Below are 21036 nucleotides of genomic sequence, written 5' to 3' on the forward strand. Positions count from 1 at the left end.
ACACGCACTGTCGTAATGGAAAATTACTGCATGCTTTAATTACCTGTAATCAGCCATGCAACAAATCAGTTGACTGACCATGTCATTACAGTTTAAAAAGTTTTTCCTCAGATCAAAACGGAATATTCATTTTAACTTTAAAATTTAAAACTTTAAAAATTAAACTTTGATATAATTATGACGTTAAAGAATTTAACAATTTAATAATCGGATTTTCCCAAAGATTAAGATACAATTATATTTATTATTCTGGGACTGACAGATATATCACAGGCACTTGTATCAGAATTTTTTTCCTATATACTTTTGTTAAAGTATATAGGATTTTTTTTCTGAGACAAGTGCCTGTGAGATATATACATGCATAAGTCCCAGACATATGTAATTGTAAATCAAAATGATTTACATAATTACTGGGAAATAATATAATGTTTCAGTTATGTTGATGTCACAAATACACATGAATTATTTGATGATGCATGCTGGAATTTCTTATCTAACTGCATGACGGTGACCACAGACATATATATATATCCATTTACTGATTCTATAATTTCTTGAGAGAAAAAATCAGGAGGGAAGTCAGAGGGAAGTGAAACAAACATTTTAAGCTTTTATTAAAAATTTTTGGGAAAACAATAAAATACGACACTGACTTTTGAAAAAAAAGTTTATGATTGGTCTTAATTTTTTTTTAATAAAGATAGAAACAATTTTTTGTCCCAAGAAAAAAAACCAATGCCCCCTTTTTAGCCAAACCGACACACGCCGATGAATGAAGAATTCCAAGTAGGGTCACAAGGTCACATTTTAAAACTTTTTCAGTCGCCCAGTCTCAAAAAGCAATTTTGACTGGCATTGTTTTTAGTCGAATTATGTTTTTGCAGGTCAGGTTGCAAAGTGGCAGGTCGCGATCGGATTTGACAATGTCAAGTTGACAACGGTCCTAAAAAATATCCGAAAAAACGTTGAATCAAACGATATGAACCTACGCAGTTTTATATTATAAGACTGACACACACCAGTGTGCTAACTGTGCTGGGTGAGGTGCTGTAACTTGATATACATGTATCATTAAGTTACAGTACTGTTAGGATTTGCCTGCCTTTTTACAGGGTCTTTCTATACTAACTGTTAGTATAGACTGCCCCTGGCTTGAAAGTATGGTTCTCTGCTCATCAACGGGTGCGTGATTAGCAATTTAAATATCTTGTAGCAGTAAAATACCTCCGGGGGGGGGGGGGGGGGGGGGGGGGGGCACTTCAATACTTAATTGATAGGGGTGTCGCTGGGGTTCTGTTACCCCACCCTATTCATATAATTTAGATCTTAAAAATGTTTTATACCTTTTCATATATTGCGAGGGTAAAATTGTAACCTTTTCCCATATTGGTTGGTTTTCGTGGGGTGTGTTGGAAAAGTGGAATATTTAAGGCTAAGATTCTGTATGTAATGTTTACTTACGGCGAGACTTTCGGCTGTGAAAAAATGACAGGGCTTTTCATATACAAGTAATTGGAACTTTATCGACCTTATCATATATTTCTGATAGTTTTCCCCACCTATTCCCATATTTTCAAGCTGGAAAAAGTGACCTTATTCCAGCGGCACGTCATATCACCTTGTATATAGGAAGTGCCCCCCCCCCCCCCCCCCCCCCCCGAGTACAATACACAAATGTATAATACCTTAATTCAGGAGCACAGTCTGTCTTTACCGTAAATAAATTCGAAATTAATATGTAAGTTTACTTTGCTAATCGATGTTCCTGTAATTCAGATTTAAATTTATTTGTGAGACCCCCGTCACTATTTATATTCACTCAAAGAAAGGGGTTCTCCGTTGCTGGGAAAATCCAAGGACGTATTGTGTTAGTTATACCAGAGACATACCAGAGACATATATATGTCTCTGGTTATACGTCCTTGGAAAATCTTATCTGATTCAGGATCAATTTATCGGTTACACTCCCCTATCACCAGTGATTCTTTGTGAACTGACATTCTGAAAAAGGTATACTGTTGACTATCAATTTGCATGATTAGTTACAGATGTCGACTCGGACTACTGCAGAAGACAATAATTCAGTTCACTGATTTAGATTGAATAGTGGTTCGGTTAATCCCCTCTTCCCCAAACAAGTAAGAATTAGGTTACATCTTTTGGTAGTCCAAATAATTATATGACGTCTAGCAAGGCTATTTTATTTTTTTTATGCCCCCGATGTAGCGGTGGGGGCATTAAGTTTTACCCTTGTCCGTCTGTACGTACATACGTCCGTACGTCCCAAAATTGGTTTCCGTTCTCTAACTTGAGTTTGCCTCAACCAAATGTTAAAGTAAAAACTTATACACAATGCTTATTACCACAAAACACAGATCAAGTTTGAATTTTGGTGGCTTCACTTTAACCGTTCTAGAGTTATGCCCCTTTATAAATGGAAAAATTGCAAAATTTTTAGTTTCCGTTCTCTAACTTAAGTTTGCCTCAACCAAATGTTATAAAACTTATACACAATGCTTATTACCACAAAACACAGATCAAGTTTGAATTTCGGTGGCGTCACTTTAACCCGTTCTAGAGTCATGCCCCTTTATAAATGGAAAAATTGCAAAATTTTTATTTTCTTCTAAACATGCTAAATATCAAGTAATTTTTAAAATTGAAATTATCTCCCTTTGTCCATTATTATAGTTGAATCAACTACAATCAATGCTTTATACAATGCAATGTTTAATTTTGACTTCCACTGATAAAACACAGATCAAGTTGAATTTGGGTAGTGTCACTTTAACCATTATTGAGTTATGCCCTTTATAAATTGAACGATTGCAAATTTTTAGTTTCCATTCTGTAACTTAAGTTTGCCTCAACCAATCATTATGAAACCTATACCCAATATTCATTACCACAAAACTAAGATCAAGTACAAATTTTTTGTTTCCGTTTTCTAACTTTAGTTTGCCTCAACCAAATGTTATGAAACTTATACACAAATAACACGATGCTTATTACTACATAATACAGATTAAGTACGAAATTAGGTGGCGACAAATTACCATTCTTGAGTAATGTCCCTTTATAAACATAAAAATTGCTGAATTTTTCGTTTCCGTTCTCTAACTTTAGTTTGTCTCAACCAAATGTTATAAAACTTATACACAACCGTTCTAGAGTTATGCGTGTTTACAAATGGAAAATTGCTGAATTTTTAGTTTCTGTTCTCTACTTAAGTTAGCCTCAACCAAATGTTATGAGACTTACACACAATGCTTATTACCACAAAACTCAGATCAAGTTCAAATTTGGGTAGCATCACTTTTACCGTTCTTCAGTTATGTCCCTTTATAATTTTTCTATCTATCTATCTTCATATTTCCGCACTCAGTCACAACTTTGACTATTACGTGCCCAGAAAAAAGTTAAAATAGCCTTGCAAGACGTCATAATTATTTGGACTAATCTTTTGGCAAATATGGTCGTACCACAGGGGTTTGTTACAATTTGCCGGGTTTTCTATCCTTACGAACCCTGAAAAACTTACCAGGCCAGGTGATAAAAAATCTGTCTCCCCTTTTTATCCCACCAGAAAATCAAAAGGTTGTCTCCTTACACCTACATGACAAAAACATATACAAATATGGTATCATTGCCAATGTGACGGCTCTTCAACAGAAACTTAAACCGTAGAAGTTAACAACTATATAGGTCACCGTACAGATTTCAACAATGGGCTAAAAAGCCAAACTGCGTAATAAGCTACAAAAGGCTAAAATAGATAGACAATATCTTACAAGGGTAGAAATGTTCAGAATGTTGAAAAAAAAATCTACTGTCCATTTGCATCAAAACTAGCAGCTGACTCATAGGAGTTGTTGCCTTAAATACAGATTTTAACCATTTTTTTTTTCTTCATATTTCTTGAATTTGCCTTTTTATCTCGAAAACTGTAATAATCAAAGAGAAACTTAAATCTTATTAAAAAGTTATTGCTTTTCAATGATGATTTTGAACCAGTTTTTGCAAAAACTTGGAAACTTTAAATCTTGGGTAAACTCCTTATATTATACTGCATGGTCTCGTGGTAGCGTGTTCACCTCACGTGCAGAAGGTTGTTTATTTTGAACCCAACCAGGTAAAACCAAAGACTTTAAAGTTGGTATTTGCTGCTTCTCCCCTAAGCACGCAGTATTATTAAGGAGTAAGAGCAAATACTGGTTTGTTCAGAGTCAGAATAATGTGTCAAGGTAAGGTGACATGTCTCTCTGAGAACTAGTGTAAGAGATAAATTGTCTGGTCAGACAAATATAACTAGTATAAAAAGTCCATGGATACAGAATTTACTAGTATATTTAGTCCGATGTCAGTAATTTATGTCCCCAGACTAATTTTCCTAGTCCATGACATCCGTGACTATTCCTAGGTAATAACATGAATAAGGCCCCTATATTTGGTGAATGGAATGATTGTGAGATGCACAGTCTGTCTGGCATGTTTTATATGACCTTGACCTCATTTTCATGGTTCATTGGTCAATGAAAAGTTTGCATTGTTTTGTCAGTTTATCATATGCTTTAAGCAACAGGTAAATTATATTTGGCGGATGTAACGATTGTAAGGTGTGCATGTCTGTCTGGCAGATTCATATAACCATGATCGCATTTTATGGTTCTTTGGTCAATGCTAAGTTTTCTTAGTTTTTTTATACGATCATATATTGGTATGACTTTGGCGTTGTCGTCGTCCGAAGACACATTGGTTTTCGCACTCTAACTTTAGTTTAAGTGAATGGATCTCTATGAAATTTTACCATAAGGATTGATTTTGGGGGTTATGGTACCAACAGTTAAGGAATTAGGGGCCAAAAAGGGGCAAAAAATAAGCATTTTTGTAACTTCCAGACATGACTTGTGTGTTAGTGTATGGATCTCTCTGACATTGTACCACAAGGTTCCATATCACACAGGGAATGCTGGGATTGATTTTGGGGGTAATTGCCTCAAAATATTAGGAATAAGGGGCAAAAAAAGGGGCAAAAAACAAGCATTTTTCTAGTTTCATGACAAAAACTTGTGTGTAAGTGTATGGATCTTTCTGAAATTGTACTACAAGGTTTCATATTATAAAGGGAAAGCTGGAATTGAGTTTGGGGGTAATTGCCCAAAAGGTTTAGGAATAAGGGGCCAAAAATGGGCCAAAAATAAGCATTTTTCTAGTTTCCAGACAATAACTTGTGTTCAAGTGTAAGGATCTCTCTGAAATTGTACTGCAAGGTACCATTACACAAAGGGAAGGCTGGGATTGATTTTGGGGGCAATTGCTTCAAAATTTTAGGAATTAGGGGCAAAAAAAGGGGCAAAAAACAAGAATTTTTCTAGTTTCATGACCATCACTTGTGTGTAAGTGTATGGATCTTTCTGAAATTGTACTACAAGGTTCCATATCACAAAGGGAAAGCTGGGTTTGAGTTTGGGGGTAATTGCTCAAAATGTTTAGCAAAAAGGGGCCAAAAATAAGCATTTTTCTAGTTTCCAGACAATAACTTGTGTTCAAGTGTATGGATCTCTCTGAAATTGTACTGCAAGGTACCATACCACAAAGGGAAGGCTGGGATTGATTTTGGGGGTAATTGCCTCAAAATTTTAGGAATAAGGGGCCAAAAAGGGGCAAAAAACAAGCATTTTTCTAGTTTCAGGACAATAACTTGTGTGTAAGTGTATGGATCTTTATGAAATTGTACTACAAGGTTCCATATCACAAAGGGAAAGATGGGTCTGAGTTTGGGGGTAAACAAGCATTTTTCTAGTTTCCAGACAATAACTTGTGTATAAGTGTATGGATCTCTGAAATTGTACTGCAAGGTACCATACCACAAAGGGAAGGCTGGGATTGAGTTTGGGGTGATGAATCATAAGGGGGTTCAAAAAATTGGGGGGGGGGATTTTTTTTCCCTTTTTTTCCTTTTTTTTTCTTTAAAATTTTCCATTTTAAATTGGTTATTTCTGATTTATATATAAAAGCAAATAATAATGATATGGTTTGAATAGGTAAATTAAAAATTTTAAGTTCTTAGACCACATTCATTCTGTGTCAGAAACCTATGCTGTGTCAAATATTTAATCACAATCCAAATTCAGTGCTGTATCAAGCTTGAATGTTGTGTCCATACTTGCCCCAACTGTTCAGGGTTCGACCTCTGCGGTCGTATCAAGCTGCGCCCAGCGGAGCATTTTATTCATTTTATCAGATATTATAAGCATATGTCTACTTGTTGGTGTATGGAATGACTACAAGGTGTCATATAAAAATAAGAAGATGTCTGGTTGACAAGTTTAATATTACTGTGACCTCATTTTCATAGAATATTGATAATATCAAGCAAAAATGATGAGCAAGACAAGATACAAATGATCCAAAATTGTCAGTTGCCTACTCATTATGTAATAGTAGTTATTGTCATTAAATGATAATGCTTACCCTTTTATGTGTAGGGCAAGAACATTAAAGATAAAAGGAAACTATAAACAAAAGAAATTATCAACAAAAATAGATTTACAGACGTCAACAAAGCCTAAATGGTAAGTCCACTTCTATAAAAGTTATTGCCCTTGAATAATGATTATTATGAAAATAAGATGTGGTATGATAAATGAGAAAACTATCCACCAGAGTTCAATTAAGTGGATGTAAGCAATGCAATTACTAATTAGAGGCCAATGTTGACCTGTAAATAATGACAGGCAAAATATGGCAGGGTTGATATAAAAATAAGAAGCGGTACGATTGCCAATGAGACTTTTCTCCAATAGAGATCAAATGACATTAAATTTAACAAAATTAGTTCACTGTACAGCCTTCGACAATGAGCAAACCCTATACTGCATAGTAATCCATAAAAGGCCATGAAATAACAAATGTAAAACAATTCAATAAGGGCATGGCGTCATTTAAAGAGGGCATGGTGTCTATCCGCGTAGCGGGTTATTTTAAAGTGTGCACCACATTTTTTATGTTATTTCAAATAGACAGAAAAAATATTACAGTCATTTCTTATAATTTAATTCTAAATTCCATTTTAAACCGGAGTAAACCATGAAAAAACGTTGATGACGTCACAGTCACATGACAAAATTATGTCTATGAGCTGATAAACAAAACAACGTCAGCCAATCAGAAGACGCATTACATCCAAAATTAAATTATTTTGATACATTCCCGTTTTCATTCTCAATTTTATTAACTCATTAGAATGCAACAAAGTAGAAAAACAGCTACCAAAAACACAGACCGGATGTGGCTGGAAATTTATTCTTTCCCTTTAACAAAAAAGACTCAACATACAGATCTATTAGTACTCACAGTTACTGGCAGCTAATTCAAAGCAAATGTCAACTAATAAAATAAACATTTAGTGAGCACCCAACCCACCCCTAACCTGGGACAGTGGTTTTAATAACAGCACAACATTTGAACAAACTGTAAACATTTGTTGCAATTGGCTTAACTCGAAAGACTGCAACAAGGCACAAAAAACAACTAATATGAAAACCATAGACACAAAGCACTGAAATAAGAGTTCTTACAATTTTAAATATTCAAATGAAATTTTTATCAAAATGTACATAAACATGATAAAATAGCCATTTTATTGCTGTATTTCTCTTCATTTATAATTTTTGAGTTTTGTGTATTTGTAGGTCAGACATCTTGGTTTTCATGATCATCATTCAACAGGTCAATACTGAACAGCAAACTTAAAGTTGATATTTTTCTACATAGTGTGACTTTTTTATTAATTTGAAATGGAATGTGTTTTTTTTCCTACATAAGAAAGAGGAAATTTCAACATAATTACTATAAACAAAAAGGAGTCATATCATCATGATCATAGATGCTCAAGAACTTAATCATGTAAATGCAACAACGTAATTATCAATTGAAAGAAGGGAGGAATGAAAAAATATATTAGTATTTTGTTGTCCAAATGAACTTGCTTTGTCCACTCATTTAAATCGCTCCATCCAATAAAGATGTACGGAAGAAGATTTTTGAAGAACAGATTGCATAAATGTTTTGTCTTAGAATTGTAGGAATATTCTAGTGGATGAAATAATTTATTTACTTGACTCTTATATAGTGGACTGAATAATTGTTCATAGCAAACTGAAACAAGAAAACTAAAACTTAACAGGAAAAGTGTTTATTTTATAAATTTACAAATATAAATGTAATATTATGAACACCACAAAGGAATAAGATTCAAATCATTTGCATATTCATGTATTGCAATGGAACTATAACAAAGAAAACTTTACCTCATGAAAAGAGTAAACTATTAACTGTGCTTTGTCAATTTATTCAGTCAGAATATGAAATATTTTTTTCAGTTCTATTTTTCATAATAAAACAAAGAAGACAAAGATTTCAAATCAATATTTTTTTTCTTTTATTAAGACATCATCATTTTATTTCAGTTAAAGGATTTTATTTTTTTACTTTAAATATTATTATATTTCCAAAATAATAATAATCTTTATTGTCATATAAACAAATTAAAAACATGTTTGTGACAAAATGAAAAAAAACAAAATACACTCGTATATATATTATAAACTTTTTATTACCAATCAGAATTCATTGTAACATACACATTACTGTATATTTATAATTTGAATTCCATAGGATTTTATTTTGTCCCATGGGATATTAAAAATCCCATGGGAGAATTATAGTCCCATGGGATTTTTTTTGTCCCATGGGACAACAAATATCCCATGGGACTACAATTATCCCATGGGACCCAAAAAAATCCCATGGGATTTAACCAAAATCCCATGGGATAATGGTCAATCCCATGGGATTTGCCTTATCCCATGGGATATTGAAAATCCCATGTTTTTCTAAATCAAATTACAAAATATATATAATAATAACAGCAGAAAAGCAATGAAATTATTGAATCCCATGTAATTCCGCACATTTTGGTTATTTACACGACACTGTAGGTCTAAGGAGAGGCGGCGGCGGATTTGCAAATGAGTGTTTTGCAAATTAAAAGTGTCCAGTGTTATATAATTGAGAATGGAAACTGAGACAACAAACCGACCAAAGAGCAGAAAACAGCCCACGGCCACCAACTATGGGTCTTCATCACAGCGATAACATTCTGAACCTAGCGGTGGGCTTCAGCTGACCCCTAACAATAATATATACTAGTTCAGAGAAATGGACGCCACACTAAACTCCGGAACATATAAATGAACAAAAATTAAAAAAAAAAACACAAGACTAGAAAAGGCTAGAGGTTCCTGACTTGGGACACTCGCAAAAATGAGGCAGGGTTCAACATGATTTGTGAGATCTCAACCCTCCCCCTATACCTCTAGCCAATGTGGAATTTAAAAAAAAACACAGCAATACACACAGTAAAACTCAATTTAAAAGAAGTCCGAATACGATGTTAGAATAGGTAACAGAAGAAACTAAGCAAAATGACATTAATCAAATTGAACATAAATTAATAGCAAAGGACTACTAGCAGTCACTGACATGCCAGCTCCAGGCATCAATTACACTTTATTATCATGCCATCATAAATTATATGAGAAGAACATTACCCGTTTCATGCCAGCAACTGGTTTTAGATTAATGTGTTTTATTTCCGATGCAAAGACCACATGAGTGAATCAATATTAATTCCAAAAAATGCTACCTTTAATGACTTGACAATAGTATCGTAACTATATCCCTTGTGAATAAGTCTGTTAAAAGGCTTGGTTAGCTTTTGGAGTGAATGACGACATTTTTTTTGCTTTGTATAGAATATTACCATAAAAGATTGGATGTGAAATACCTGAACGTTCAAGATGTCTGAACGTTTACCAAGGTGGCCTTGCTCCGATAAGCATAGTTTTTAAATATAAAATGTTGAATTATTCTAACTGCGCTACATTTTCAGACACGATATAACCCTTGTGGTGCAGCAATGCCAATAATTTACCTTGTGATTGAGTTAATGAAATAAAGTGGAATTTAGATAATATATACTTGAACGACTTTTCTCTGCGATTTGGCAGATATACATTTTTATGATTTTGTAATATGAATGTGTGCTAAAGATTGCTGTTCAATATAAGAATAAGAAGATTTGGTATGATTGCCAATGAGACAATTCTCCACAAGAGAGCAAATGATACGGAAATTAAAAACTATAGTCACCGTACGGCCTTCAACAATGAGTCAAACACATACTGCATAGTCAGCTATAAAAGGCCCCGAAATGACAAATGTAAAACAATTCAAACGAGAAAACTAACGGGCTGATTTGTGTACAAAGTAATGAACGAAAAACAAATATGATATACAGCAACAAACGACAACCACTGAATTACAGGTTCCAGACTTGGGACAGGCACATACAGAATGTGGCAGGGTTAAACCCTCCCTCTAACCTGGGACAGTGGTGGAACAGTACAACTTACATGTATGAACAAACTATAAAATCAGTTGAAAAAGGCTTCAATCATCAGATCGATACAAAGAACAAAAACAAGTAACAAAAACACAGAGTTGATGTACCTGGGTATTTGTACATCCCCACAACAAAAAGACGCTAAATACAGACATGAGAGTACTGGCAGTTGCTGACACCTAGTCCAAAGCCAGACTATTCATAAATTGTGCACATGATGTTTTGTTATTTTTTAATTCAAAGGACATCCATGATCAAAACATATTAGTGTGTTTATGAAAAGTATTGCATAACTTTGCTCCTAAATAATAATGAACTAGGCTAAGACTGTTTTTTAATTTATTTATGGCTTTTACTGATTTTCTAAATGTAACACGTGCATGCATCTAGTTTTTTATATGATGAATTAATTAAAAGAACCATATTTATCCCGAAAATGTCAGTTTCTCTAAAATATCTGAAAATGTGTGATTTCTTTTAAACACGACATAACTTTTGCATGTTTTTATTCTTTTTTTTTTATTTCTTCTATTTTCTTCTCTTATTTCATTTAATCCTATATTTACAGAGGATCTAGGAGGTACAGGTGTATTATCGGCCGCTTCAACTTGTGCTTCAAGATTTACTTCATCAACGTCGAGTTTTGCTCTTACAAAGTGTAAGTACAAGTATTCAAAGAATAATTGGCATCCTTGTTTATGAGGGTCTGCATGGGGTGACAGTGCTCTTCGTTTATGCATTATTTATTTTTTTTTGTCATTTTTCTCTATACGTTTTATTTTCTTCATTTTTCGCTATTCTTCATATTTCTATACCATTTTTTCTCTAATTTATATATCTTAGCATCCCATTATTCTCTTTTATCTTTTGCCTATTTTTCTCCATTTTCCCCACCACAACCAGACCCTCATGTTTTGCGCGGTATCCAACTCGTTAATGCATTTCACATTTATGGTAAAAAGGGATTGAAAAAAGAAAATAACGCAGTGAAAATGTTATCTTCCATAGATCTAATGTTATCACAGTCAATATGTCCATAAAATTTGTATAGGAATGGATACAGTTTGTCCTGGTTACCTTCGCAAACATACGCAAAGCACGGTACTTGAGGACAAGATACCCTTTGGGTGTTCCTTAGTGGGAGTACAGAAACCGACAAACATAATTTGAGATATCTGCCGGCTGATTGATATGTATAAATATATTCCAAGTAAAACAATTTAGATGGGGGTCATTTGCGGTACTCCCACTCATTGGCACCCAAAAGGTACTTGCACACGTTGATGAGACCATCACCAACAAACGATACAAACACCAAAAGACAGAAGTAAACAAACAGCATTAACCATTTGTCTTTAGTATGTGGAAATTAATTAAGAATTGAATGCTTCTTTTTGTAAATTTATTGGGGTGTAAAAGCGTTGACCGAAGTACATTTTCTATGAAGCGCGGTCAACGCTTTTACAACCCTATAAAATCAGTGGCGGATCCAGGGGGGGGGGGAGGTGGGTCCGGGGGTCGGAACCCCCCCCCCTTTTTTTGGCCGATCAATGCATTTGAATGGGGACATATGGTTTGACCTCCCCCCCCCCCCCTTTTTCTTCTGGGTTGGGAACCCCCCTTTTTAAAATGGCTGGATCCGCCCCTGTCAATACTTGTAATCACATTTATTTGCTAGGATCATGAAAACACGATTTCTATCAAGTTTTCTTTTATTTACCTGTGCACTTTATTGTGGGAGCTCGTGTCATCATGAATGTTACATTTGATTTTAAAATGAAGGTTAATTTCAGAATGACGCGAGATTGCTGTTAGCCAATCAAAATAACGTATCATAATGAAACATACATGCAATGTAATTATTTGTTTATAAATCACAAACAAATTATATTAACGATTTGCGTTGACACCGAAACTATATCAAAACGGTAAAATAAACGCTAAAGTGTTCATGACTTTGAACAGCCCCTTGAATATGTGCCGTGGTAAACATTTTAGTTTTACCTAAACCAAGAAAGAAGTATGTTGATCGTAAATCAAAAACGAACTTGTAAATTGAAGTAATCATTTTTTGGAAATCTTAAATGATTCCTTTGTAATGCTTATTCAATTCTAAAGATTTCTATGCGGCCGTATGATGGTATGGTGATGTCGTCGTTGTTGTCGTCGTCCGAAGACATTTTCTTTCAAGACAACAACTTTAGTATAAATGTATTGATCGCTATGAAATTGTACACTTGTACCATAATTTTCCATTACACAAAAAGAAGCCTGTACCAAGTCAGGTATAAACAGCTGTTTTCTATTCGTTCGAGGTTTTGATTTCCATTTGATAAAGGACTCACTGTTTTGAATTTTCCTTGTAGATCGGTATTTTTGTTATTTTACTTTTGAAATTTATTTTGGGTGTTATTGTCCTAACTGTTTTTTTTTATTTCAGATAATTTTCAATACGTCAATTGTCCGTTTTCCTTTGAGTCTTATTACTTCACATTTAGTAGTGGCGGTAATGCAGATTATTGTTCCAGCAGCCAATCATCGATAGCTTCCATCACAGATTATAACATTGCCTTAAAGAGTTGCTTCGATTTTAACTTGGTATCTAAAGGTAATGAGTATATATAGAAAATTAATTAGAATATTTATTTACACAAATATTTTTACATTTATGGATTTCAGTTATCAAATGTTTTTTTAGCGGTTTTTTTTTTCTTCGCCACTGATATCGTTGAAAAGTGATTGTTTTCATGTTAAAGAGGGTGGACAGAGGTTAAGTAATAAGGGGTGGGTGTCAGGAGAGGAAAGCGGGTGATAGGCGGGTGGTAACCGTTTGGAATAGGGGGAGTAATAGTAGGGATATACTAAAAAAGTTTATTGACCGAATTTAGTCTGATAGTAAGCGGGAGGAAAGTAAAAGTAGAGGGCAGTGTGAATCAGGAACTCCGTAATATGTTAGATCCAGCTGAATTGATTAATAATTAGTTGATCATTTATTTGTATGAAGAGATTCAATGTGATTTCTTGGTAAAATTAAATTCTATATTTCTTTTTATTGAGCATAGATCATTATATTCATATTTTATCAACATACTGTCATTTGGTTTGAGAATGAATTTATGACGAAGATGGTGCCAGTATCACTAGTCTGTCTGCACCGAGATTGTGAATTCGAACCCCGCATTTGGCAGGTGTGTTCGACTCCGGTCTTAATTTACCAGGATTTTCCGTTCTTCTGCCGAATGCCGTTAGTTCTCTACGAGCACTCCGGCGTAGTCCGTCATTGAAAACTGGCCACCACGATTTAGCCAAGAATGCTGAAAGTAGCGTTAAACACCAACAATCAAGCAATAAACGATGATGTTGAGTAAATATGATATCAGATTACTTTTCTTGTAATGTTAGGTTTCTGTCGCAATAATTCACGTACACGCGTACCCGGTATCTCCTTTCATTGATTTATAATTAATTTAAAACTAATTCGAACTATGTCAAGTGAAAAAGCAAAGGGACAAACCAATATCATTGTCATTTAATTATCATGATTATTGTATAAAATCGAAAAAGTAATCAGAATAGATGGCACCAGTCACAAAAACTAACCATTAAACGAACTGCTATTTTTCAGCAAATCCATTTTACGGAGCATTTAACTGCCTTGGTTCCTGGTCTGCAGAGAGTAGAGATACACCCTCATCCGGGGATTTTATAGTTATGGAAATGTATGATTCTTCGGCCTGGCCGTATTGTGGAGTAAGTTTAATAAAAATAAATACTCGTACTTGTCATGTTTACTATGTATAGTAATATTTAAACTAGAGGCCGATTTCAAATGTACATAAGAATGTAATAAATAATAATTAAAAAAACACACATCTATATTGAAAAATAAATTATATGATTGATATGGATACTAAAAGGCAGAAAATTCACACTTTCGTATCGAATCATTTATGCTGAAATGAAAAAAGTATAAAATTGTTTTGATTGGTTTGTAACAGATTTGAAACAAATGTTCTATCGTCTGTATTGTCAATCTTATATTTGTATAGACGTCTATGCACTTCAATATCTCCATGGACCTTATTTTTACAAACAAGATCAAACTTTGAAATAATATAAGCTGGTACAAAATTGAATTTGTTTCAATACATGTCACAAACAAGGAAAATCGTCATATCTTCTTTTGACGAACAGCTAAACTGCACAAACAATAAACGTAGCAATTTCTTGTATTCTACGGTTTAATTCTCTTTCGAGAATAGGCGCGCTTAGTACTTTCATCACTAAGTAGAATCACCAGCGGATATAGGTACCACCAAAGAGTTGAGGAAAAAATGTGAAGAATTCTTCTTGTTTTTATTATAATCTACGTTTTGCTGACAAGAAAAGTTTTGTGACACTGTTCCTAATAATGTAGCTACTATTTAGGGTTGATTATGATCCTTAATTGGCTTTGGCCCTTTTTCTCTCTCTCCAAATCGTCAGAATCTGATAGGGGTAACTGTTCAACGAGGCATGTGACGAGTTCAAACTTAATTAAAACACATTTAATATCCTTCAACTATTCATTTGACGTTTTTGTAGAACAAAGGTATATCATATTTAAGCTTGAGCAACACTGTATTTCGAAATAAACTATTGTTTACACAGAGAAATTCGTGTAAATAAAGCGGATAAATTGTACGGCGAATAGCAGCGAAAAGTTGTTTACTGTACGTACGGGGATTCGAATACGTACTCTCTTTGCTTCAGGGGTACCTATATCCGGTGGTGATGCCACACAGTGTTCTTGAGGTCAATGCAACATATTACCGAAAAAGATAACAGTAATTTGCATTCCCATTTCTAATTTAACATTTGCCTCGCGGAAGCACATATTTATTAGCATCATGCTTTAAGTTTAAGGCAAAAATATGTGTACCGACAAAACAAAACGAGTTTAGGCAATCTTTAATATTCTACAAAAGCAATATTTAAATGTTAAAGAAATGTTGTGGCATATTAGATTCTGAGGGGACACTTGTTTAAATTCTAATTAGTTGTACTAGCCTTACAGTCCTCTATGATCTTCTTGTAGAGAATATCTCCTTTTTTATGCCAGTAAAGGTCATGTACAGTACTATGATAATTTAGAGAGCTTAACATAGGATATACAAGACAATTGTTGAAGACTGTCAATTGACCTACATATCTTTGTTGGTTTGCTATCAAATTGACGTACTACATGTATACATTGTAACAAGCATGTTCATACCCACGTATAGACTAAACATCAATCAGTTTTGCCCTTAAAGCTTTTTTTGTTGTTTTTGTTGTTTTTGTTGTTTTTTTTTTTTTTTGGAATAGGACAGCTTTGTCTGCACACAAAGTGCGCGATAACTTAAATTAAAGGGGAAAACATAATTAAAAACAGAAGGCTTATATTAACTTTTACACTAAATCTTTGAGAAAAGTGATAACTGACAACAATTAATTTGCAAGACAATTCCTTCTAAACAAAATACTTTATCAGCATTGTTTTAGGATACGGATCAAGTGTCCCCTTCATATTAGACAAAAACTAATTAACAGTTTTTTTTTCTTTTTATAAATAAGTTAACCTCTTTTTTTCAGAGATATAAGGTTGGATCAGATGGAGTTATTACACTATCTCTCTACCTATCAATGAGTGAGGACACATTTTTTCCTGTATTCTGTGACGCTACTAAGGATAACGAATACTATTATGAATCTGGAGCCACGAAATATGTTAGGATGCATTTTACTCCTGTTAACCCATGTATGTAAAGTCCAAGTTTGTTATATATGAAAAAGTAAGAATAGAAAGTAAAAAAAGATAATAAAAAAATATGTACATTCGTAAATATGTAAACAAGATACCACTTTTTTTCGTCTAGATATAACCGGACAAATTCCGGTAGACGAAAAAAAAAACACAAATCAAAACAAACAAAAAACAAGTGAATGAACAAAATAAAAAGTGTTAAACGCTTTAGATTTACCTTAATCTGATACACTGACACTAAACGTTTGAGAGTATACGACATAAAAATACACGCGGAGCCATTTAAGCATGTATGCCATTGTATGAACGACCGAAACCATCTAAGGTCAACTTTACCTGAAGGGTCTCTTTTGTAATTTCTATATTGATCATTGAAACATTTAAGAAATGTATATTATGAATCAAGTCACTAGCGACGCACTCAAACCTGGGCTGATAACACCCTCGATGAATAACAACTAGGAGTATCGATCCAATGATAAAAAAAATAATTTTATTGTTTATACGTTCGTGTAGCTCTTCTGAACTTACCTGCTTAGGGACGTTCACAAAAATATTTGAAAGACAAGAATTTTTATCAAAGGAGTTATATAGATGAAAATGACCTTAAGAAAAGGTTAAGATCCAAACAAATCCATTAAATCATTGCTATGAAGGTTACAAAATTGTGGAGCACGTTTTTAATAAATATAACTATTTATTGTTAGACATATCAAACGAAAATAATATTTAATAAATTGGTGCGTCCGAAGTACTTTTCAATATGAATCTTCATGAGGGGAACGCTCAAGCTCAGGACATCAACTTGAAAACCAAGGAAGTATAATTAACCGAGATCGTGAACAGCTATATGACCAAAACGAACCTAAAAAGAATAGCCAAGTTCACCCAATGTCAGCTTTGATTTAATGTTTCCGTGTGTTTAAATTTGCCGTTTTTAACATATTAAACTAACTAATATTGGCAATATATTTGCTCTAACCTGTAGGGACAACACCAGAAGCCGCAACAGAGGTAACTACAGATTCTGCAACAACAATCGATACAACAACAGAATCGACAACAATTGATTCAGTAACAACCACAACAACGGATGCCACGACAACAAATGTAGTGGCAGTAACGCAACCAACCACAACAACTACTGCTTCAACTACGGTATCAACACTTGCAAGTACTGTTTCTTCCGGGGCTGTTGTGACAACTGGTAATAATACAGGTATACACCGATTATCGTGTACATTTTTTTTCAAATTGTCATATTTTACAGCACTTGAAGAGGGTTAAAGTTGATCGTAAAGTTTTCGTTTACATCCGATAAGCCTCACAGACATAATCCTTTTAGTTAAAGTATCAAACCAGTAAATATCAGGATGAAAGGAAGATGTAGGCAAAACTAATGAAATATTAGAGTTGTTTTCTTCTTCATTGATTTGACATGAAGCTGTGAGGCCGCTTATCTTCAAAGCTCTTGTGATTGGAGCCCGAATACATAACATAGATTGTCCCAATTATTGCTTATCCGACGAATGTAAAGTGTATTTGTAATGTATAATAAGACTGTTTGATCTAGTTGTCTTCCTTTCACCATACAGTAGCCCATTCGAGCCGTCTGGTTGCGTATCAAAATAAGAAGATGTGCGTGCTATGATGCTAATGAGACACCTCTCCACCAGAGACCAAATAACGCAATAAGCTAACAACTATAGGTGACCATACGACATTCAACAATAAGCAAAACATGTACAGCACAGCATGCTTTGAAAGCCCCCGAAATGACAAATGTAAACAGTTCAAACTAGTTTCTCTGTTTACTAACAGTATTCATCTGCCATTTCGTAACGACATTTATATTCATTTTACATTCTTTTTTCTTTTTTCGAATACGTTTCAAGCACTTTGCACTATACATTCTGTGCCAAAATAATCAAAACAAAATAATTTGTTTTTGAGCTTGATCTTCATAATTATTCACAGAAGAACTCTTGACAAAATGATGTTCTTTACCATTTGAACATATTTTATTGAAGGTAATGCATCAGCCTCGTCTTCAAATTCCAGTTTCTGGGAAAAGCTACGAGATTTGTATTGGCCTTGGTGGATACTTGTTGTGGCGGCTGTTTTGACTATTATGACATTATTTATATGCCTCTTAGTCTATGCACGAAAAAGGAAAAAGAGGAAGGTGGAAACTCTCAAGAAATCAAAAGACGCGAATCCAGAAGTTGTTGAACATTCCAAAGCACCGAAGACTAAAACGATGTCAAGGAATCCTTTCTTTTTCAAAGGGAAATCCGATGGTGAATACACTCCAAGACAGATCAGAGTAAAAGAATTTGAAAAACCAATTTTAGATTTTTAACTGTTTGTTTATGCTATACCTTCTGTGCAATATATATATATATACATGCGTTTGAGTTATATCTGTAACAGTTCATTTTATATGAATGAAGTAAATATATATTGCCTCTTTTATACATTGTGTAATGTCAAACACACCCTTTGTGTTTGTGACTATTCTTTTGGTATTGTAAGACTTCTTAAAGAAAAACCACACAAGCGATATAATAATATACGTTAAAATACACACTGTGAGAAGCCTCTATAATGTTCATAGGAATTGAAGTAAGTATACAATAAAGGCAACAGTAGTATACCGCTGGTACAGAATATATACGTACAAGTTATATGTAAGTATGGCAAACTGGGTCTTTGTTCTTACAGATAATTGCTTAAACTACCTATGTAATGTATTATACGTAACGTATATAATATTGATAACGTGAAATATAAAGAATTCTCTATTATCATATTTTAATTCAAACTAAGAGAAAAAGTTTTATTAAGATTCAGTTGAAAGATTTGTCCTTGCGATTTTGGCAACACCTTTAAAACTGCACGTATAAGAACTATAAAACTATTATTTCATTTGTGTATTATGTATACAAAGATCCCTGGACAAGTATTTAGGACTTTGGTCCTGGCATGATTAAACAAATACATTTCTATATGGTAAATTGTCAGTTTAGAAAATAACTGTGCCTAAATTTGATAAATTTACTTGCGGCGATGTTATTCATTGACAATTTTGTTGTTCACTTTTAATTAGTTGTACTACTACGACGCTATTGAATAAGTTGACATGGATTGACGGAATAAGGGAGAGGGTGAGGGCATTAGCCCCGTCCCCATTGATCGAAAAATATCATTTTTTGGCATAAAATCGTAAAAAAACTATTTTTAACATTTTTATGTTACGGACCGTATATCCTCCTTACCTCAAACATTTGAACAGCCGCTGATATGTAATAGGTTAACCAAAACCAGGATTACTGAAAAGAATGATGACTTTTTTTTTGAGATGTAGGATGTAGTGGGTCAAAAAAGTTGGAATGTGATATATACGGGGTAAAAAGTGGGGATGTGGGATATGGGGTGTAAAGAAGATAGGATTTAAACAAAAAAATGTGGCATCTGGGAAAAAGAAGGAAAAAAAAGTGAGAAATGGGTAAAAAATACTAAAAAGTGGGATTTGGAAAATGAGCACCCCGTACCCCCTCTCCAAGTGTCGGTATCATACTTACATTTACATTATTGTTTACATTATTATTAACTACTGTCTTCTGATGGACATAAGTATATTAAATACATTTTTCTCGCGTTTCGCAGTATAGCGGAACAAATCTTGTCTGAAAGTTTCAATCATAAATCGTAAAGGGCCAATGATGCAAGATTTGGTAATACGTTTTTTTTGGCGGGTACATGTATGCGGGTAGTTTGTCTGCACGACAAAATGCATATGTTGAGTTGAGTTTAATTTAGTTGGCAAAATTGTGTATTTAATGTTGTGTCACAGAACATATATATATTGCAAGTTAAATTGTAGCATGTCTCTTTAATTTTGTTCCCAATATTTTCATTTGATGAAAGGATACAGATTTAAATAATACTTTTTTTCTTGTTTCCGAATCACTATATTACTGTTGTTTATTTGTCACTTATGCACTTATGAAAAATAAAATATTGTTTAATCTAACTATGTGTCTCCTCTTTTTCATTATTGAAGAGTAGCAACAGATTTTTTTCTTATTTCATTTGACTTTATATGATAAACATTGTACATATATTATTTATATTGATGACTTTTTGATTTTGTGCTTTTGTTTGATGACAATTCAGATTCTGAATTTAAAATCAATAAATCATTAAACTCGACTTTACATATGGATAACTCCACTAAGTATTTCATTCGTTTATGAATGAGTTTCTCTAGGAAAGAATTGCCTTACCTATGCAGCTAAAAAAAGATCCAAGACACCAGGCTTATAATTTTGTATACCAGACCTTCGTTTTTATATAGTAAAGACTCATCAGACCTTCGAATAAAAATAAATAATTGCCAAATAAAGTACGAAGTTAAAGAACATTGAGAACCCACAGTTCCGAAAGGTTTTTCAAAATACAGCTAAGTTAATCTATTCATGATGGAGAAAATCGGAGCATTGCACTGTATGGAAAAAAGAGGCGAAAGATACAAAAGGGACTTTCAAATTCATAATTTGAAAATAAACTGACAACGCCATGGCTAAAAAAGAAAAAAGACAAACAGACAAACAACAGTACACAAAACACAACATAGAAAACTAAAGACTGAGCAACACGAACCCCACCAAACACTGGGGATGATCTCAGGTGCTCCGGAAGGGTAAGCAGATCCTGCTCCACATGTGGAACCCGTCGTGTTGCTCATGTTAGTACAAACCCTGTGATAAGTCTAATT

General features: G+C 33.8%; 1 protein-coding gene and 1 long non-coding RNA gene across 2 annotated transcripts in view; both read left to right on the forward strand.

The window, feature by feature from the left end:
• Nucleotides 1–20292, forward strand: part of LOC127704157 (uncharacterized) — a 71788-nt gene extending 51496 nt beyond the window's left edge. Inside the window, exons 4-9 of the mRNA XM_052208056.1 lie at nt 11040–11129; nt 12912–13079; nt 14097–14221; nt 16085–16250; nt 17245–17475; nt 18287–20292. Of these exons, the coding sequence (XP_052064016.1) occupies nt 11040–11129; nt 12912–13079; nt 14097–14221; nt 16085–16250; nt 17245–17475; nt 18287–18618 (1112 nt within the window). The 3' untranslated portion in view covers nt 18619–20292. The remainder of the gene's footprint in view (nt 1–11039; nt 11130–12911; nt 13080–14096; nt 14222–16084; nt 16251–17244; nt 17476–18286) is intronic.
• Nucleotides 1680–8423, forward strand: LOC127704167 (uncharacterized). Its single transcript, XR_007983168.1, has 3 exons — nt 1680–2013; nt 6492–6578; nt 7698–8423. It is a non-coding gene; the product is annotated as an uncharacterized LOC127704167 (long non-coding RNA).
• Nucleotides 20293–21036: the final 744 nt, after the last annotated feature.

The sequence above is a fragment of the Mytilus californianus genome, unplaced genomic scaffold (assembly GCF_021869535.1).
Source record: "Mytilus californianus isolate M0D057914Y unplaced genomic scaffold, xbMytCali1.0.p SCAF_6, whole genome shotgun sequence".
NCBI lineage: Eukaryota > Metazoa > Mollusca > Bivalvia > Mytilida > Mytilidae > Mytilus > Mytilus californianus.